The sequence below is a fragment of the Stegostoma tigrinum genome, chromosome 9, assembly GCF_030684315.1.
Source record: "Stegostoma tigrinum isolate sSteTig4 chromosome 9, sSteTig4.hap1, whole genome shotgun sequence".
Classification (NCBI taxonomy): domain Eukaryota; kingdom Metazoa; phylum Chordata; class Chondrichthyes; order Orectolobiformes; family Stegostomatidae; genus Stegostoma; species Stegostoma tigrinum.
The window spans coordinates 65201631-65223208 of record NC_081362.1 but is presented as its reverse complement, the minus strand read 5'-3'; the positions used below and the strand labels follow the sequence as shown (position 1 = coordinate 65223208).

The 21578-nt window shown below is 41.2% G+C and overlaps 1 protein-coding gene across 4 annotated transcripts in view; it reads right to left on the bottom strand.

Moving 5' to 3' along the window:
- Positions 1 to 21578, bottom strand: part of LOC125454938 (echinoderm microtubule-associated protein-like 4) — a 259688-nt gene that overhangs the window by 45842 nt on the left and 192268 nt on the right. For all 4 annotated transcript variants that reach the window (XM_048536295.2, XM_048536294.2, XM_048536296.2 and 1 more), the window contains 7 exons: positions 16633 to 16702; positions 12528 to 12638; positions 7267 to 7362; positions 5921 to 6055; positions 3124 to 3259; positions 650 to 801; positions 131 to 256 (listed from right to left, as the gene is read on the bottom strand). In XM_048536295.2, the coding sequence (XP_048392252.1) occupies positions 131 to 256; positions 650 to 801; positions 3124 to 3259; positions 5921 to 6055; positions 7267 to 7362; positions 12528 to 12638; positions 16633 to 16702 (826 nt within the window). The remainder of the gene's footprint in view (positions 1 to 130; positions 257 to 649; positions 802 to 3123; positions 3260 to 5920; positions 6056 to 7266; positions 7363 to 12527; positions 12639 to 16632; positions 16703 to 21578) is intronic.

Here is a 21578-nt window from a genome sequence, read left to right as displayed (position 1 = left end):
TTACAATGACCATAAAGATGACAGATTTTTATTTTATAGTCAAGCTTTCTGCAAAAATGCCTTCTTCACAGAAAAACAGCACTAAGATATTCAAGTGAAGTTTCAAATTTTAAGTAAAGATATCACTCACCTGTACTTCTATCTGAAAACCATCATTGAATGTTCCTCTTAAAATAAAATTACGTGATGTGCCGATCAGAAACTGATCCCCTTTTCCCTCTGCTACTGCTCGAATGGCTCCAAACTGATCAGGGACCTTGACCAACACAGAAATAGAAAACAAAATTACAGATACTATTTTTCAAATTTTTTTAATGCTTTTTCTGCATATAATTTAGAAAAGTGCCATGTCATGACGTTGGAACACTGGCTCCCTTTAAGATTCTCTCTAAATGTTCCCTATGATAATCAGATTCAAAATTTCAGAAAACACCTTCAGATGAAAGAATACATTCTACCCAGAGATAATGGGAACTGTAGATGCTGGAGAATCCGAGATAACAAAGCGTGGAGCTGGATGAACACAGCATCTTAGAAGCACAAAAGCTGACGTTTCGGGCCTAGACCCTTGGTTTTCTCAAGACACTGCATAAGTTTAGGTGTTCTGGAGCCAAATGTTCCTAAACACAAAGGTACAACACAGTCTTACCTCAATTTCTCTTTCAGCAACGAGGTCATGATCCCACAGGACGATTTTGCGATCCTTCCCACCCCCTGTAAGCAGCATTCCATTTCTCAGTTGGCAGAGTGTAAACACACTGCCATCGTGTGCTTTAATTTGCCTACTGATCTGATATACCCCTAAATAACAGAAAGAACAAAATGTACAATTTTAAACATGATTTTTAAGCAATGCAAACAGTAGGTGCTAAATTCATCACTGCTTTGCTCATCTGTTTCTGTCTCAATCTTCACTGTACTGTGTTTAAAAAATAAACCATAAGTACGATAGCACTATACTAGAGGGATCAATTGTGTACCCAGGACAATAACAGAATTTGAAAGATATAATATGGTATAATACTTAATTTATTTTTAAAATTTCTCTGGAATGGAATGTTTTAGTTCGTGAAAGTCGTCTATCTCAAGGATGCCCCTAGGTATGGTATACTGGGGAAACCATGCAGATGCTATGACAGATAAATGGAAACCAGAGGACAATTGCCAAACAGGGATGTTCCCTCCTCGTGGTGGAGCACTTCAGCAGTTAAGGACATACAGCCTTGGATCTTCAGGTAAACATCCTCCGAGGTGGACTTCGGAATACACAACAATACATAGTTGCCGGGCAGAGGCTGGTAGCCAAGGTCGGCCCCAACTGGGATCTTAGGTTCAAGTTGCACTACAGGTGACCCCGCAACACCATACCCGTGCTTGCACTCTCTCTCCCCCACATGACAGAAGGTCAAGTTTTACTCCTTCTCTAGTAGGGTTATTGACATATTGATAAAGAAAATTTTCTTGAACACATTCAACAAATTTCTCACCATCCAAACTTTTAACACTGTGACAGTCCCAGTCAATGTTTGAAAAATTAAAATCTCCTATTTCAATCCTATTATTCTTACATACATCTGAGATCTCTCCAAATATTTGTACCTCAATTTCCATCTGACTATTGGGGGGACCAATAATACAATTCCATCAAGGTGATCATCCCTTTTTTATTTCTAATTTCAAACCTTTTTTTAAAAAAACTGGACTATCCTTCAGAAGTAGCCTAATTACAGTAATAACGTTTTCCTTAAATCAAGGATGCCACTCCCCTTCCTCTCTTCTATCCCTCCTGTAGCATCTAAAATCCGAACATTGAGCTGTCTCTCCCTCAATCAAGTTTCTGTAATAGCGCCGGTGCCTCGTTCCCATGTTTTGATAAATGCCCCGAGTTCATCATCCCTACTTGTAAGACCTCTTGCATGAAATTAATGCAGCTTAATTCTTCAAAGTTACCTCATTCTCTGACTTAATCTTGTCTAACTAACTTGCTCTTTTCGGATTAAGAACTATCCTCATCTGCCTTTCACTTTTCACTGCCACTTAGGAACTCCCCACTTCCTGTCTCTAATAGTTTACTGGCTCCCAAAACAGAACTAGAAGATCTCCCTGCCAGGAGCTCGGACCCTTTCTAATTCAGGTGAAACCCATCCCTTTGGAACTGATCTTTTCTACCCCAGAAGAAATCCCAATGATCTAAGAATCCGAATTCCTGCACATTACAACACCTCTTTAGCCACTGAATTATCTGGCCCATTCTTTAATTCCTTCCCACATTACTTGGCACTTGGAGTAAACCAGAGATTAATGCTTTTCGGGAACAAAAGCAAAGCTGCTGGAAAAGCTCAGCAGGTCTGGCAGCATCTGTGAATGAAGAAACAGAGATAACAATCCAATCCGGTGACCCTTCCTCAGGTTCTGTCATAGAATCATAAAATGTTTACAACATGGTGGACAGCCATGGAGGAGTCTGGGATTTTGGTTGAAAGGCATATTTGATTAGTATGCCATGTCAAGTTGCCAGTTGACTGGTCTATGTAACAACTCCTCCCAAATGTTGGTACAAATGCCCAGATTGTAGTTCAGGCAGACTTTCAAATAAGCCATACGTTGGTCAGGTACCTTGATTAATGTCAGATCAATTTGTCTTTTAACTTTATTAAAAAAAACTTATATTTTTTGCAAGTTTTGTATAACAAAGCCACTTGCAAGACTAGGAATTTAGAGTGAGGCAACATTGTTCTGTCCGCCAAGACTTGGTAACAACGGACATTCGTTCCCTACAGGTCATGAATAAAGAAGATGTGGTTTAAATACAAATAGAGTAATTTTATGGTCTCCATTTCTGATAACTAGGTTTTTATTCCATATATTTTATTGAACAGAACTTGTACTCTTCAGATGGCATGGTAAGATTTGATTTCATCTATCCTGATCATTAATCTAGGCTTCTGGGTTATCGGCACAGCATCTCACACATACCCACTTTCAAAAGAAGATGTGCAGTAATGTGTTTTAACCATGAGATACAGCATGATTAAAAAGTAGATGTAACCAGCAACAGTTATTACATTGCAGGTAAACATGCACTAAATTGAATCAGTAGCTTGAAAAGAAAACTGCATTTACCTTTGGATCCTTTTCCCTGTGCTGATTCCACAGTAGTTCTATTCCAAATTAGCATAATTCCTCCAGAATCTCCAGTTAGCACACTGCCATTCTCCAAAAATGCCAAACACTGTACAAATTTTGGTTTTTCATACTTCTGAAAGACAAAGATCAACAAGTTCTAGAGGCAGGATTTTTGATCTGAACTTACTTTTCACTATATAAATAACTTACATTCAAAAGGTGTTGTAGTTTATTATCTGATGCTACATTTTATTCTGCAATGCCTCCTGGTAATTTAGGTTAGGTAAAGTATAGGAAATTGACTTCCCTCATCTGATTATAGCATCTTAGCTTCTGTTTGATGCCTCTTTCGAATAGCCTTGCTGGGACCAAAATGGAAGTAGATGAATTTCTGCAATACTGTGCTTCTTTATCACGTTATGGTGAACTGTCTTTACACATTTGTTTGACAATGCCAATTTGCATTGGGAGGATGGAGATCAAGAAGAGTCAAAACAATGTTAGAAGCATTTTAAGCATTTTGAAGCTTGGCAGAGTAATACCAAGATTACAAATTGAATCCCTTGAGTGGTAAGGGAATTAAATCAGTGATATGGATGAAGGCAATGGCTTCAAATCCTTTCAAGGTTTAGCCAGGGAAATTATGATCCATCCAGAATTGCACACTAGACTAGCAGATTGACAGCACAGAAGCAGTAAATGGAGGGTCTAAGACACAAGCTTAAACGAGAACAGCTGACTGCATTTCTTTAGACGTTGTAACCAAGTGATGGAGTGTAAGTGAGGACGAGGTGTAAAGTCAAAAGGGACAACAGAGATAATGGAGGTGTTGCTGGAAGAGAACCCACTTATAAGGTAGTGTACTGGCTTTGTTTAGCAAAAGTGAAACCAAATGAGGACACTATCATTAAGCTGGAAAATGAAAGACAACAATTGAAAGAGAATGGGATTTAAGAAGAATATCTTTCATCTCGGGAGTAGTGAGAGGGGCCATGAAGGATATAATGAAATGTTAGAAATTGTCATTTGTCACTTTGGTCAGGGCTATTTTAATACAGTCAGAGTTGGTATCTCTGATTGAGGAAGTTCAAACAGAGCTTCTGGAAAGAACGCGAGGCAAAACTTAGGAGGCTGAACTTTGAATGGGCATTGATTGGAGGTGGAAACAACAGTTTCGAAGGAGAGACATTGAGATTGGAGGGTATTGTAGTTTGAGGACAGTACTTAGACTGATTCTGCAAGGTGGGGACCATTTCAGAGTTAAAGAAAACATTTAGCATAGCAGCTAATGGGAAGGTAAATTTGAATTTCAGTAGTTCAGAGGGAATGGGGTCAAGGCAGTGTGCACTAGTTTTTATAAGAAAGATCAGCTCAGACAGATTATGAGGGCAGATAGAAGAAAAGCAGAAAGTAGTATGTTAAAAACTACGAAAGAGGGAGGACATGGGCAATGCTTAGCTTGATTGATGATAGGAAAGGGAGAATGAAGAGACAAATGAATAGGTGATCTTGATATTAATAACAAGGAAATCCATTAGTCTCCACTTGCATTGAGGGGAGAGGAAATTAGGTTTAGAAAGTAATTGTCAGTGGAGAAAATTTGCAGGATGGCAGGATTTGCAATGTTTAGAGTACAGAACACTGTATTCTGTTCTGAATAATAGTGTTGAGTAGTCTTGGCTGAATGAAAAAAAAGAAACATTGTCCAGCTAGCAACCACACTGCACTGCTTGGGTTAAATAGTGACTACATCATACGGGTCAACCAGGGTGGGACAGAGATAGCAATAAACTGGAGACAAGGGCATCAAAGTGGAGGCATAGGAGTTTTTGAGCAGTTTGAAGGATGTAGAAACAAAGGACCAATGGTTAAACCTTTGGATTAATTTTCTCTTGAACTGCACTTCTGCCAGTACTGCTTTGATGAGTACAAGGACATCAGTTTTTAATAACATTACTGAGACTTGCGACTAGAATGGATGGTTCAACAGCATTGTTTTCAAAACCAAGACAGGCTCAATCTGCAATGGAATGTGTACGCCCGTCTCTCAAGTCATTAAACTATAGCTGAAAATGCCAAGATCACTAGCATTTTCAGTTTGTGAAAATAAATCTTGAAGTGTAAAGGAGAAACTTCATATTTTCCACTTCTTTTTCTAAAGAGTCTTTCTAACATTCAATGATAGAGATCTACTGACAGGAAAATTTTTTTCTTCCTGGTCCGATGATAAACAAAATTAAGACTTCATTCAATTTTGCCTAATTGCTTTTTAGCTTCCGTTATCATCTTGCAGCAGACTTTTATCTTCAAAGCGTTTTAGTGGCTAATGTTCAGCTGAAAAGTGAAGTCAAGAGAATCAGAGGTCTAGTCAAACTGCGGTAGAAAAATTACAAAACTCAGTAAATTGATTCAAGACCTAACGTTTCTTAACGATTTCTTGTTTAGCAGAAGGAATAACGCTTTAGTTTGTTTTTGAAAATTATGAGTGAATTATGTCAACATTTTAGAAATGAATCAGCCATATACTATGAGAAACAAGGACTCTTAGCTACAAACAGAACTTGCCTCCTCTGCTCTGCTCTTGAAAATCTTCACTATACCAATATTCAGTTCCTGAGCCCTGAAATTTTGAATTTTATATCAGCTTGTGAAGGGTTCTACTCCATAACCTCTGTTGTGGATTAGCATAAATTTAGCTTTCACTCGCAAAATTACTTTGTTTCTTAACTTGGGCATAAGATAGTATGGAACACAGCATTCTTTAAGTGCTTTGTTGGTATGTGTCAAAACTTACTCCAAAGATTCCCTGTTTTCTAGCAAGCGAGTTTCCATTCCATGTCCAGAAAAAGACATGCGATTTGCCACATGTTACTATTGTGTTGGGGTCTGTAGGGTGAAAATCAGCAGCAAGTACTGACTCATTGGTACTCTGTTAGACAAACAAAGTATTGCATTAATCATACGGATTGGCAAATAAAAATAAAACAATTTTTCTTAGTTACATGAAAAGAGTAATACAGGTAGGAAACTTCTAATTCTCTCTTATTGATGCACAAATGGTAACATTAGCTTGACAAAACTTCATGAAGCTTCTTACTTGAAAGTTTCTGCAATGAAATAATGCGCATTCTTTACTGTACGTTATTTTACTTTTTTTTAAATGCAAAGCTGAAGAATGTCACATTCTAGGAAATGTAAGTTTTCTTTCTACAATTTGATTTCCAAACTACCCAGAGAGGTTATTTCTATCTTGCCCCAATTCAAAATGGATGACATATTTTATCCAAGTGAAATTTTAATTTTTGTAAAAACAATCCTTGCATAGACAGAATATTTCCCCTGGCGCTGACTCCAGACCTAGGGATCTAAGCTCAGCATAAGAGGCAATGCAAAGATGAGGAGGAATTTCTTCATTTAGAGGTTGATAAATCTTCTGAATTCTTTATCCCAGAGGGCTGTGAAAGCTCACTCTCTAAACAAATTCAAAACTGAAATCAATAGATCTTGTTATTCTGTGGTAGTGTTATCACTACGGATAATAAGTGAAATGGGGATAGTGAAAGACAGCAGCAAATAGCACTGAGAAGATGACTATCCATGTTCTGGAATGGTGGGGCAGAGTCAATGAGCTGATGGTCTACTACTCTTGATCCTGTTGAGATCTGAATTTTGTTTGATAGCATCTTAGAATCTCGCAGCACTAATGGAGAACCATTCAGTTTATTCTTCTTTAACCTGCACTTTGATCAATTGCTCAAGTTGGTTTCTGATCAGCTATGTCCTATTAACTTATAAATTCAGTTATAAGTTGCAGAATTTGTCAACTTATCGAAGTGGAGGAAAAACAGCATAGCTACATTCCTCAAAACTTGACTACTGCAGCAGTTTTCTAATCCAGCAACCTAGACCATGATTGATTAGCACATATGAACAAGGGTAAGTCCACATTTAGCAACATGGGTGTTGCCAATTTTAGTATTCCTCAGTAAATGCAACATCAGGTCAAGTTTACAAAACTTTCACAGATGTTAAACTGCAACAAGAAGAATATTTTACTCATTTAAATCAGCAATTTCATGATGTACACCGCAAAATGAAGACAACCAAATATGTCTATTTCTGAGCAACCATAACACATACCTTTATTTCAGCAATTTTGGACTTTTTCTGCCATTCCCACACAGTAAGCATGTGTTCATTGGAGTCATCCACTACACACAAATGAGTACCCGAGTCCTAAGATTTCACAAAAAATCAAAAGCACATAAACACATGCAACTTCTGCCTTATAAAGTTTAGCAGTAAAAGATACACAGACAAAATGAACACAAAGATATTCAAAACTGGGTCAGAAATTTTATTATTTTTTGTTCACATCAAACTTTAAAGTCAAGCGTAAAATTAATGCTGCATTGTGTTAGATTTCATCTTTAAGTCACATTCTCCAGATGTTGAATCAGGCTTCTGCGGTTTAACTAAGCTTCCACATTCTCAACTTTGTGTCATCTGATGTCAATTTTTGTTTGAATTGGTTTCTGTGATGTGTCTTGGGATGTGTTACTATGACAAAAATCTTACAAAAGTTTTTGTTGTGTCAAATGTTGTTTGGAAATTTAAATCATAATACTTTCACATTGGGATTGAAGATGAACAAGCCCCCAGGGCCTGTTGGTCATATCCAAGACATTAAATGCAGTGGTAACTAGTGGTGTGTCACAGCGTTCAGTCCTTCGGCCCAACCATTTACACTCTGTGTCAATGATTTGGATGTAGGGATAGAAAGTACGATAGCCAAATTTTCAGATGCAACTAAAGTAGATGGGTAAGCGAGTTGCAGTAATGAAACAAGAAACTTAAAAATGGACATGAATAGATAAGGTGGAAGGGACAAAAGGAGGCAGAAGGAGACTAACTTGGGACCACCCCCAGGCCTCCTACCCTCCCTCGACCTCTTCATCTCTAAATGCCGTCGAGACATTAACCGCCTCAACCTCTCCACCCCTCTCACCCACTCCAACCTCTGCCCTGCAGAACGGGCAGCCCTCCGCTCCAACCCCAACCTCACCATCAAACCCGCAGACAAGGGTGGCGCAGTGGTAGTATGGCGCACTGACCTCTACATCGCCGAGGCCAGACGCCAACTCTCCGACACCACCTCCTACCGCCCCCTCGATCATGACCCCACACCCGAGCACCAAACCATCATCTCCAACACCATTCATGACCTCATCAGCTCAGGGGACCTCCCACCCACAGCCTCCAACCTCACTGTTCCCCAACCCCGCACGGCCCGTTTCTATCTCCTTCCCAAAATCCACAAACCTGCCTGCCCCGGTCGACCAATCGTCTCAGCCTGCTCCTGCCCCACCGAACTCATCTCCACCTATCTGGACTCCATTTTCTCCCCCTTGGTCCAGGAACTCCCCACCTATGTCCGTGACACCGCCCACGCCCTCTACCTCCTCCAGGCTTTCCAATTCCCTGGCCCCCAACACCTCATTTTCACCATGGACGTCCAGTCCCTATACACCTGCATTCCGCATGCAGATGGCCTCAAGACCCTCCGCTTCTTCCTGTCCCGCAGGCCCGACCAGTCCCCCTCCACCGACACCCTCATCCGCCTAGCCGAACTCGTCCTCACCCTCAACAGCTTCTCTTTTGACTCCTCCCACTTCCTACAGACTAAGGGGGTGGCCATGGGCACCCGCATGGGCCCCAGCTATGCCTGCCTCTTTGTAGGTTACGTGGAACAGTCCCTCTTCCGCACCTACACAGGCCCCAAACCCCACCTCTTCCTCCGGTACATTGATGACTGTATCGGCGCCACCTCTTGCTCCCCAGAGGAGCTCGAACAGTTCATCCACTTCACCAACACCTTCCACCCCAACCTTCAGTTCACCTGGGCCATCTCCAGCACATTCCTCACCTTCCTGGGCCTCTCAGTCTCCACCTCAGGCAACCAGCTTGTAACTGATGTCCATTTCAAGCCCACCGACTCCCACAGCTACCTAGAATACACCTCCTCCCACCCACCCTCCTGCAAAAATTCCATCCCCTATTCCCAATTCCTCCGCTTCCGCCGCATCTGCTTCCACGACAAGACATTCCACTCCCGCACATCCCAGATGTCCAAATTCTTCAAGGACCCCAACTTTCCCCCCACAGTGATCGAGAACGCCCTCGACCGCGTCTCCCGTATTTCCCGCAACACGTTTCTCACACCCCACCCCCGCCATAACCGCCCAAAGAGGATCCCCCTCGTTCTCACACACCACCCCACCAACCTCCGGATACAACGCATCATCCTCCGACACTTCCGCCATCTACAATCCGACCCCACCACCCAAGACATTTTTCCATCCCCACCCCTGTCTGCTTTCCGGAGAGACCACTCTCTCCGTGACTCCCTTGTTCGCTCCACACTGCCCTCCAACCCCACCACACCCGGCACCTTCCCCTGCAACCGCAGGAAATGCTACACTTGCCCCCACACCTCCCCCCTCACCCCCATCCCAGGCCCCAAGATGACATTCCACATTAAGCAGAGGTTCACCTGCACATCTGCCAATGTGGTATACTGCATCCACTGTACCCGGTGTGGCTTCCTCTACATTGGGGAAACCAAGCGGAGGCTTGGAGACCGCTTTGCAGAACACCTCCGCTCAGTTCGCAACAAACTACTGCACCTCCCAGTTGCAAACCATTTCCACTCCCCCTCCCATTCTTTAGATGACATGTCCATCATGGGCCTCCTGCAGTGCCACAATGATGCCACCCGAAGGTTGCAGGAAAAGCAACTCATATTCCGCCTGGGAACCCTGCAGCCTAATGGTATCAATGTGGACTTCACCAGTTTCAAAATCTCCCCTTCCCCAACTGCATCCCTAAACCAGCCCAGTTCGTCCCCTCCCCCCACTGCACCACACAACCAGCCCAGCCCCTCCACTCCACCCACTGCATCCCAAAACCAGTCCAACCTGTCTCCGCCTCCCTAACCCGTTCTTCCTCTCACCCATCCCTTCCTCCCACCCCAAGCCGCACCCCCATCTACCTACTAACCTCATCCCAGCTCCTTGACCTGTCCGTCTTCCCTGGACTGACCTATCCCCTCCCTACATCCCCACCTATACTCTCTCCACCTATCTTCTTTTCTCTCCATCTTCGGTCCGCCTCCCCCTCTCTCCCTATTTATTCCAGAACCCTCACCCCATCCCCCTCTCTGATGAAGGGTCTAGGCCCGAAACGTCAGCTTTTGTGCTCCTGAGATGCTGCTTGGCCTGCTGCGTTCATCCAGCCTCACATTTTGTTGTCTTGGATTCTCCAGCATCTGCAGTTCCCATTATCTCCAAAGTGGTACATCTGTTTTGCAGGTGAAAGGCCTTGGGAGATTCTTCCACTGTCAACCTAGTCCTCTTGTTCTGCCTATGGTCACCCAAACCTTTACTGTCTGCGGAGTGACCACTTCTCTATACATATTATCCACATATCACTCAGACTCATGGATGCATCAGTGTCTCCAGTCATTGGTCCAGCCCTGAATCCCACATTTCCAGGAGCTGCAGTTGGTGACTACTTTTGCACACTTGCTCGCCCTGGGCACTGGAAATCTTCCTGGCTTTGCACGTTGAGGAAGAAGAGCATGTCATGGCTTTGTGCTCCCGCTACGATTACTCCTTTTATTTAAACCTAAATCTATTGGAAAATTCTTAATATCAAATAATATCACACTAATTTTAATAATATTACTCTAGGGCCCTTATTTCCCAGTCCTTGTAACTACAGAATATAGTCCTTACACATACTGGAAACAAAAAAAAGCCTTCTGAATGGTGAACCAGAAGAAAAAAACAAAGCAAAAAGCACCTCTTTTCCTCCGCACCAAATTTCCACTGTGGCTACATACCCATTTTCTGGCTATGCTCTCTTCCAATTGCTCGTGTGCAAAGTTTATCTGGTCTAATACAGTTTGTAGAATGCTTCCACATTATTACAGTTTCTGATCATTTGCAAAACCCATGTCAACCAGAGATGAAATTGAATCAACTTATATCCATGCTTGTAAAATATACTGCCGGGATGACAATTACTTACTGCTAATTTGAAGGCCTTCTGAATTAGGGTACCCATTATTATTCAATTTAAATCTTACTGCTGAGAGGCTTAATACCATATATACGAGTATCTACCAAGGGTTACTGATCAGTAAACCAAGAACAAATTCTACAAATGCTGGAAACCAAAAACAGAAACAGAAACAGATGAAAAAACTCAGCAGAGTCCTTAGCAAAGTGTTCTGAAGGAGGAACAGTGGACTGAAAATGTTAATTCTGCTTTGTCTCCACAGATGCTGCCAGGCTTAGAGTTTTTCCAGCGAGTTCTGTTTTCCTACTGGATCACTGTTAGAAGGAAGGACATTAGTTGACATTATACTTTCTTGACCTTGCATTCTACGGCTAATACAATTAATGGTAGGGCCTTGCGTAGTATCGTAGAACAGAGGCACCTATGGATTTGGGTGCATGACTCTTTGAAGTTTGCGTCACACATAGACAGAGTGGTTAAAAAGGCATTTGGCACACTTGCCTTCATTGCTCAGTCCTTTGAGGAAAGAAGTTGGGAAGTCATGTTGAGGTGACATAGGACATTGGTGAGGCCTCTTCTGGAATATAGGTGTCCAGGTCTGGACACCAAGTTTATAGGAAGGATATTATTAAGCTGAAAAAGTCTCAAAAACATACTAGGGTGTTGTTGGGTAAGGTTGAGATCGAGGAATACAGAAAGTTTGAATTGAAAGTCTGGGTCATTCTGGTCTGAACAATTTAAATGTCCACAGAACTATTTTTGGATTTTTTGCTGATGTCCTTTATGGTTCCATTGAAGTATTTCAGATGGGAGATGGCAAGAGCAACAATGATTTCAACCCTCCGTGAGCAGAAGCATTTTCCGATCAGACTTACCAATGCAAATGAAAAAAGGTCTGAGTGAACTAAAAGAAAAATTGGATTGATTTTGATTGAGAGCAACTTTTTCTGTATGTCAAATCTGGAGGTGCCGAACAATCATTGTAAAGAATGAATCATTGATTAAAATATACAGTTTCAAATTTATTGCGTTGCACAACTTTGAAAGTCAAAGTAACTAGTACCTTTGAACACAGGCAAAGATATCAAGAAAAATAAATTACAATAAAATAAATTGTATATTTTTGAGAGACAGTTTCTGTAATGAAAAATTAGCCACCTCTCGACTTGTGAGCTGATTTAGACAGCACTGTTAAATTCTCATTCCAGTGAATATCTTGGCCCAAGAAGCAATTGGCACTGTTAGCACAAATATCAAATATGCTATTGTAAAATATGATGCAATAAATCATTGAAATGCATTAATGCTTCCATACTTACTGCTTTTGAGAAGGCCAGTGAACCAACCCCTCTTTCAAAAGTTCCAAGACCAACTATTTGAAGGGTTGCTAGGCTAACCGAATCCCACACTCGTACATGAGGCTGTACAGGCTGAATAGAAAAAAAGATAACGCTTAAGTTTTGAAATGAACAATTTTTCTTTAATGCAAATATATTTTCCACAGTAATTGGTCACACAAGTGGATAAGATGGTCAGGGAGACATATGACATGCTTGCATTCATTGGTCAGCACATAGATTATAAAAATTAGCAAGTCATTTTGCAGCTGTATAGAGCTTTAGTTAGACCACGTTTGAAATAATGTACAGTTCTGGTCGCCACACTATTAAAAGGATATGGAAGCTTCAGAAAGGGTTCAGAAACAGTTTACTAAGATGTTGCCTGGTTTGGAAATTATTAGCTATGGAGGACTAATTGGACAAAGTTGGTTTGTCGAAAGATGATGGGTGACGTGAAAGCAGTTTACAAAACATGAGAGGCATGGATAGAATGGACAGTTGGAGTCTCCCCCCTCCCCCCCACCCCAGGGCAGAACTGTAAATTACTAGGTTTACGGGAAAAGGGGGCATGTTTAAAGGAGACGTGAGAGGCAAGTTTTCTTTTAAAAACAGACAGTAGTCAGTGCCTGGAATGTGCCGCCAGAGACAGATACAACAGCAATGCCTGACATCTTGACAAATACGTGAATAGGCAAGAAATAGAGGGATATGGGCCATGTACAGGCAAAAGGTTTTAATTTACAAGGCATCATGAGCAGCGCAGTCTTGGCGAGCAAAAGGGCCTGTTCTTGTGCTGTTGTTTTTTTTCATTAAGGTGCATAAGCAAAATAACTTCATGAATATAAATGTAAATGAAACTGAAAATTTAAAACACTGAAAACATTACATTGCTCAACAAATTTGTTTATCTAAATCACAGACCAAGATTATTTTAGTTTAATCCCTTTTTTTTCCCCTCACGTGTGTTGATCTTGGACTGGCAGTTTGGAGCATTGCAATTAATTTCAAAAATTTTTCCAGTTAGGATAACTCAAATTCCCAATTGTTCTAGTGCAATCCTGTATGAAATTAGTGTAAAGATAAGAGGTAGGCCATTTAAGACAGAGGTGAGGAGAAAATCCTTCACTCAGAAAATGGTGAGTCAGAGTCAGAGTGTAATACAGCATGGAAACAGGCCCTTCGGCCCAAATTGGTCTGTGCTGACTATGGTGCCCACTCAGCAAGTTCTAATTGCCTGCATTTGGTCCATATCCCCCTCCAAACACTTTCCATCCGTGTACCTACGCAAATGTGTTTTAAACGTTGCTATTGTACCTGTCTCAACCACTTTCTCTGGCAGCCCATTCCAAATATGCACCACTCTGTGTGAAGAAGTTGCCCCTCACATCCTCCTTAAATCTGTCTCCGCTCACCTTAAATCTGTACACTCTAGTTTTCCATTCCCCATCCCTGGGAACAAGACTACGTGCATTCATCCTATCTAAGCCCCTCATGATTTTATCCACCTCAGTAAGGTCAGCCCTCATTCTCCTCCATTCAAAGGAATAAAGTCCAATCCTGGCCAACGGCTCCTTAGAACTTGCTTGAGTTTTGAAATTCTCTATCAAAGAAAGTGGTTGAAGAAAAGGCATTGAATGTTTTCAAGAAAAAGATACAGCTGTTAAGGCTAAAGGGATCAAAGGGTATCAGGATAAAGTGAGAACAGGGCATAGAAATGGATGACTAGTCAAGATCATATTGAATGGGGAAGCAGGCTTGAAGGGCCTAGTCCTGTTACTATTTTCAAGGTTTCTATGAAGTGCATTCAAGATAAGGTTAAAATCAAGTTTGGTATTTGTATGCCCATTGCAAGTGAACATCATGTTAACACCCACAATAAAATTTCACCCAACAATAACAGGGGTGATTGAGAGCAATTGTAGGAATAGGATTGAGGGTTGAAGCAAATTAGCACAAAAATGTAACTTAAGAAACTGATGCACGATAAAAAGAAATGGAAAAAACTAGGAACATTTGTGAGCATAATGAGTTATAGTTAGTTATCTTCGTGACAGGCACTCAAAGAAGAACACATCTTAATTCAGGTCAGTACTTCAACATAGCCATGAATAACTGTAAACTGATTTACACATTAGAAACTGGATGAGACTGTAGAATTGAAGTCAGCCAACCTGGTGGGAATTGAGAGCAAGGATGAGGTTAAGGAAAACAGGGATAATGGGCATGTCAGACAGCAGATGGGCAGCAGTGCTTAACTAAAGTTGGGAGTTTGTAGCAAATGGATGATTTGGGGTCAGAACCAATTGTTAAAAGTATGGGTAAAGATCTAATTGAAAATGGGTATTAAATGTAAGGCATGGGAATCAGCTACTGTGAGCAGGTAGAATGCTTACAACAGACCAGTGGATGAGACAGGAGTGATGGGGACAATTAAATAATAGGCACAGAAAACTGTCTATACTGCTCATCCAATTTTGACAAAGAAAATTAAATAATTAGAAGCGGACACCCACTACTGGCTTACTCAAATCCTTTCTCTTCCCTACAATATAACATTAGTATGCAGATGCTGAAAAATAAAAATGAGAAAACAATTTTCTTATAGAACATAGAACACTACAGCGTAGTACAGGTCCTTCAGCCCTCGATGTTGTGCCGACTTGTGAAACCAATCTGAAGCCCATCTAACCTACACTATTCCATTATCATCCATATGTTTGTCCAAAGACCATTTAGATGCCCTTAAACTTGGCAAGTGGTAAATCTCCTCTGCATCCAACTGCAGATCCTTCTGGATTTTCACTCTGGCTTCACACTTAGCCAGTGAATGTATTTTGAATTTTTTAAGTGTTGTTTGTTCAGTGCATTTTCTTCTGCAGCAAGTTTTTTTCAGAGATTTCCCCGCTGAAGGAACCTGTGTTACTTTCACTGCAATTGACCCCCTTCACCATTGTTTAGGACATTCATGGACAAAGCTTTGTGAATTTCACTGGCTCACCGAATGGCTTTCAGAAATACATTTAATTCAGCCCAAAAGACCCTTGCGGTTGAAGAAAATTTAATTTCAACTGACTATTGGATTGCACTAATTTTAATTTGTGTCCAGAGTATAGGTCAACCAAACATACATGCAAAATTAAATTGTGAGGGCTTCATTTTCCAGAGAAGATCATTATTTGTGGAACTTAATGAAGGATATATTTTAGAGAGTGAGATATGTCAAAATTGTTGAATCATATAGAACAGAAAAGGCCATTTGACTCTGAGTCTATACCGCCAGACAAGAATTACATTAGTCAGACTTTCCCACTCTAGACTTATAGTCTTGAATGTTAAGACACTTCAAATGCTCAACCATGCAGTTCCTAAAGGACGTGAGGTTGCCAGACTCAACCATCCTCGTCAGCAGCATATTCTAGGCATTCACCATCCTCTGGATGAGAAGGATTGTTCCTCCAATCCTCTCTAAACCTCCTGCCTCACACTTCAAAATTATGTTGTCTGGTTATTGACCTTTGGCCACGGAAACAGCTGCTTTCTATTCACTCTCTCCATGCCCCTTATAATCTTATCCACCCGTATCAGGCCCTCCTTCAATCTTTGCTGATCCAAAGAAAACAACCCAAGCTTATCCAACCTTTCTTCATAGTTAAAATACTCTATCCCAAGCAACATCCTGTTGAATCGCCTTTGAACCCCCTCGAGGGCAATCAGATCCTTCCTATAGGGTGGTGACCAGAACTGCGTAAAATATTCCAGCTGTAGCCTAACCAAAGTTGTATACAACTCCAATATGTCTTACCTGCTGTTATAATCTGCGCTACAGCTGATAAAAACGTTCCATTTGGCTCTTTAACTATTTTTTTAAAAAAACATGGGCATTGTTGGATGGTCAGTATTTACTGCCCATCCTGAACTGCCCTTGAGAAAGTGGTGGTGAGCTAATTTCTTGAACTGCTGCAGTCCGTGGGCTGTGGGTTGATCTGCAATGCCCTTCGGGAAGAAGTTCCAAGATTTTGATCTAGCAACACCGATGGAATGGTGATATATTCCAGAATGCTTTTTAAAGCATAACAGTACTTACTCTTCCGTCTTTATCTACACCAGCTATCTGTCCTGTTGCAATCTTGATTTTGTCTGGATGAACTGCAAGGCTGCAATAAATTAGTTAAAACAGCATTATATACCTTAACATATTCTGCATACACAGTTGTCATCTAGTAGACAATCATATGCTGCAGGAAAATTTTTATTTAGTGAATACCATTGTTAATCTTGGCTTTAGCTGAAATATGAGAATCCAAGCATTATTCTGTCACTTCTAAATGCAAAGTCAATAAAATAAAATGCCTGAAGCAAAGTTATTTTAAAAATTGAAATCAAATTTAATCCACAGCTTTATGTTGATCCTTTGGGGAACACTAATTTACTTGCAAGTCAATACCATAGTGAGAAAACCATTGTGATTCAACAGGTAGTGATCTAGCTGGAATGCTCTGTCGTTTACAAATGTTTTTCTACTATTTTACATTCCTTTAAAGAAAATTTGCAGCAACAGAACTCTTGTTGTCACCAGCTGCCAGAACAACTAAAGAACAGAGGACATTCCAAGGGACACACAAAATCTTTACACCCAAAGGAAACTAAACATCCATACGGTTTCAGAGACATGCTGCTTTAAAATTAGAAAAGATCAGCTAATCCTTGTTGTATCATTAGGTTCTGGTTGTATGTTTGAAACAGCAGCTTAAGCATTCATTCTCTTTATTACAAACAACTATCATTTCAGCTTATAGAGAGATAATGGGAACTGCAGATGCTGGAGAATCCAAGACAACAAAATGTGAGGCTGGATGAACACAGCAGGCCAAGCAGCATCTCAGGAGCACAAAAGCTGACTGATGAAGGGTCTAGGCCTGAAACGTCAGCTTTTGTGCTCCTGAGATGCTGCTTGGCCTGCTGTGTTCATCCAGCCTCACATTTTGTTGTCTATCATTTCAGCTTGTTTTATTTAGAGAATTCACAACAAAGGCTTGCACATAAAAAAACACATTGGCACAGTGCCTCACTGCACCAGGGACCCGGTTTGATTCCACCTTTGTGTGACTGTATCAAGTTTGCACATTCTCCCTGTAGGTTTCTGTTGGCGTTAGTTAGGTGGACTGGCATGATAAAATTGCCCTGTAGTATCCAGGAGTGCGCAGGCTAGGCAGGCCATAGTAAAGCAAGATTATGGAGAGAGCAGGGGGTTTGGGTCTGGGTCGGATACTGTTTGGCGGGTCCGTACAGATCTGATGGGGTGAATAGCCTCTTTATGCACTTCAGGGATTCCATGCTAGACAGACCTTTAGTATTTTACTGCTTTTAATACTTTTTAATGTGATGGATTTGTAAAAAATGCACATTATGTGTCTATAATCATCAAGCCTGATGTTAGCCTATATTATCAGCAGTTGCCCATTCAACAGTGCTAAACGGGGTCTGGATGGGAAAGCCTACACAGGCGTATGATGCACAGGTGTGTGTCATTGATGCTGGAACACAAATTTTAGCTTCAAGCATTACAAAGTTTGTGTAATGTCATATCGTGATCCTGCCAGAGTAATTTAGTGAGAATTGGACTATGACTAAATTCTTCTTAAATTTTTCTTGGGATTTCTCGTATACCAGGTTGAGCAGCAGTACTCATCTAGTCCCAGCAACAAATAATTTGACCTATTTAGTATGACAGAACAAACGGCCTACTTCTGTTTTTACCATTAGCTACCAGAACTGAGACAGCGGGCATATGATTACCAACCACTGTGCCACTGGAAACACTTTCTCATTAGCTATCAATACTGCTTATGATTTTCAACATCAATATTCTCCAAAACACAAAGGAAAACTACACCAGCATTTCAGAAATGAAAATAGAAATTGCAGAAAAATCTCAGCAGGTCTGGCAGCATCTGCGAAGAGAAATCAGAGTTAGCATTTTGGGTCCAATGACTCTTCTTTGGAACTGAAATAGACATTTCCAGGTTTCTCATTATCAAAGTATCTCATCCCTAGCTTAATTTCATTAAAACTCTTCAATAATTTTCCCCAAGGCCACGAACACACTAAAAAAAACCAAATGTAACACAATATTCCAGCAGAGGTCTGAGTGAGCAGGTTTAGGCCTCTATCGTCACTGACTCATCATCTCTTTCTGATGCAAGAATCCTGTGGAACAGTTCCAGGTCCACATACATCTGGTACTGAGAGTCAGCCTAAACCTATGCAAGTTGTGCTGATTCCCAAGTGGAAAATACAAAAAGTTGGCTGGCTGGATTTAAACAAGGCCTGCCTATTAACATCGATCAGACAACAAGTTCATTTGTCTGTGCGATCTCCTACCAAGATGAGGGGGAGCAAAAATGGTGGTGAAAACTCTAACTACTTTAAGGCAAAGTAGCGACCAAATGGCAGAGAGTGTAATTTTTACAGAATTTCAATCTTTATAGTGATTGCAATTTACAGTGGGTAAAAGCTGACACAGTCAGCAACATGAAGACAATAGCTCATTGCTGAGTGCAGCTGCGTTTAACGAAGAGAACAGAAGGGTCTGCCAGGAAGCAGTTCCAAGCAAACAAAATTGAGGTGTCAACCTGATGAAGCAACAAAACACGATTACTTGTGTCAGTGACATAAACAGCAAGTGATAGACAATCTCACTGCCAACATATAAATATTGCAGTCCTGCCACATCCAGTCATGAATGGAGGTGGACAGGTGAACAACTCATTGAAGGTGGCAGCTTCCCAAATATCCTCCTCAATAAGAGGACAGTAGAGCAAATGAGTACAAAAGATAAGTTAAAGCACTTGCGACAATCTTCAGCCATGAACGTGGAATAGACAATCCAACTTGGCCTCCTCCAAAAAAGGTCCCCAGCATCACTGTTACCAGTTTTCGGCTAATTCAATTAACTTCATGTGATTTTCCAGGCAATGGATATTGCAAAGCCTATGGGCCCTGACAAGGTTCCAGCAATAATATTGAAGACTTGTAGTCCAGAACTTGGTGCATCCCTAGCCAAGCTGTCCCACAGATATCTGCACTACAATGTGGAAAATTGCCCAGGCACGACCTACGCACAAGAAGCAGGATAAACCCCAACCGCCAACTACTACCCCATTAGTCTACTTTCGATCATCGGTAAAACGATGGAAGATGTCATCAACAATGCTATCAAACAGCAGCTGCTCACTGACATCTAGTTTCAGTTCTGCCAGGGCCACTCTGCACTTGACCAGATTACAGCCTTGAATGAGACAAAAAAAGCTGAATTCCAAAGATGGTAAAAGTGGGTGAAAGTGACTACCCTTGTCAACAAGGTCTCATTTGACCACATGTCGAAAGCAAGAAGTCCCAGCAAAACTGAAGTTACTGGGATTCTGGAGAAAAAGTCTTCACTGGTTAGAGTCGCGCGTGGTACGTAGCAAGTTGGTTGCAGTTGTTGGAGGCCAGTTATCTCAGCTCCATGACATCTTTGCAAGAATCTTCAGGTTAGTCTACTAGGCCTAACCATTTTCAGCTGTTTCAATCATGTTTCCTCCATCATAAGGTCAGAAGTGGAGATGCTCACTGACGATGCACAATATTCAGCAGGATTCGCGAATCCTCAGATACCGAAGCAGTTCATGGCAAAAATCCAACGAGATGAAGACAATATCCAAGCTTGATAGGTGGCAAGTAGTATTTGTGCCACACAAATGCTAGACAATGACCATCTCCAATAAGAGACCATATGACCACCATCGCTTGACATCTAATTGCATTAGCGTTTCTCTGGTCACACTGTTCGACAACACTCCCCAAGGCCCTACCATTAACTGTCCAAGTCCTGTCTTTGTTCGTCTTACCAAAATACAACAACTCATTTATCAAAACCAAACTCTATCTACCATTCCTTGGCCTGTTTGATCAAGATTCTTTAAAAATTTTAGATAACCTTCTTCATTGACCACTTTACCACCAATTTTGGTGTCATCTGTAACACTAGTAACTACGTTTCCCCAATACTCATCCAAATCATTTATTTCAATGATAAGAGTGGATCCTGCACTGATCCCTGTGGAACACTGTTGGTCGTATGCTTCCAGTCTCAAAAACAATTCTCCACCAACATTCTGTCTCCTATTGTCTAGTCAATTTTGTACCCAATTGGCAAGCTCTCCCTGAATCCTACGATCTAACTTTACTAATCGGCCTACCATGTGGAACCTTGTAAAAGGCCTTACTAAATTCAACGTAGACAATGTCTACTGCTCTACCCTCCTCGATCTTTTTGGTCACATTTGGTCAAATTTGACAGACATAATTTCCCACAAAGCCAAGCTGACGATCCTTAATCAGTCCTTGCCTCTCGAAATGCATTTAAGTCCTATTTCAGAATCCCCTCCAACAACTTACCCACTACCGATGTCAGATTCACCAGTCTATAGTTCCTAGGCTTCTCCAGACGTCACAAAATTCGCCCCCCTCCAGTCCTCCAGCACCTTAACCATGGCTGTTGATTAAAAAGATCTCTGCTGTGGCCCTGTAATTTCTTTCTTAGGTTCCCACTTCCTGGAAGATACTGATTAGGTGCTGGAGATTTATCCACCTTTATGTTTCTTAAGGCTTCCACACCTCCTCTTCTGCAAAGTGGACTGTTTGAGACATTAATATTTAACTTACCCAAATTTCCTCGCTGCATGTCTTTCTGCATAGTAAATACTGATACAAAAAATATTCATTTAACATCTCTCTCAACTCATGGCTCCACACATAGATGACCTTGTTGATCTTTAAAGGAGTCCTATTCTCTACCTAGCTGCTCTTAATATATTTATAGAGTCTCTTTGGATTATCCTTAACTTTATCTGCCAAGGTGATCTCATATTCCCTTGTTGGCCCTCTGATTTCCCTTTTAACAATGTCTGTACTCCTCTTACAGTCTTTAAGAGATTCATTTGGTCCCAGTTATCTACATCTGACAAATGTCTCCTCCTTATTCTTGAT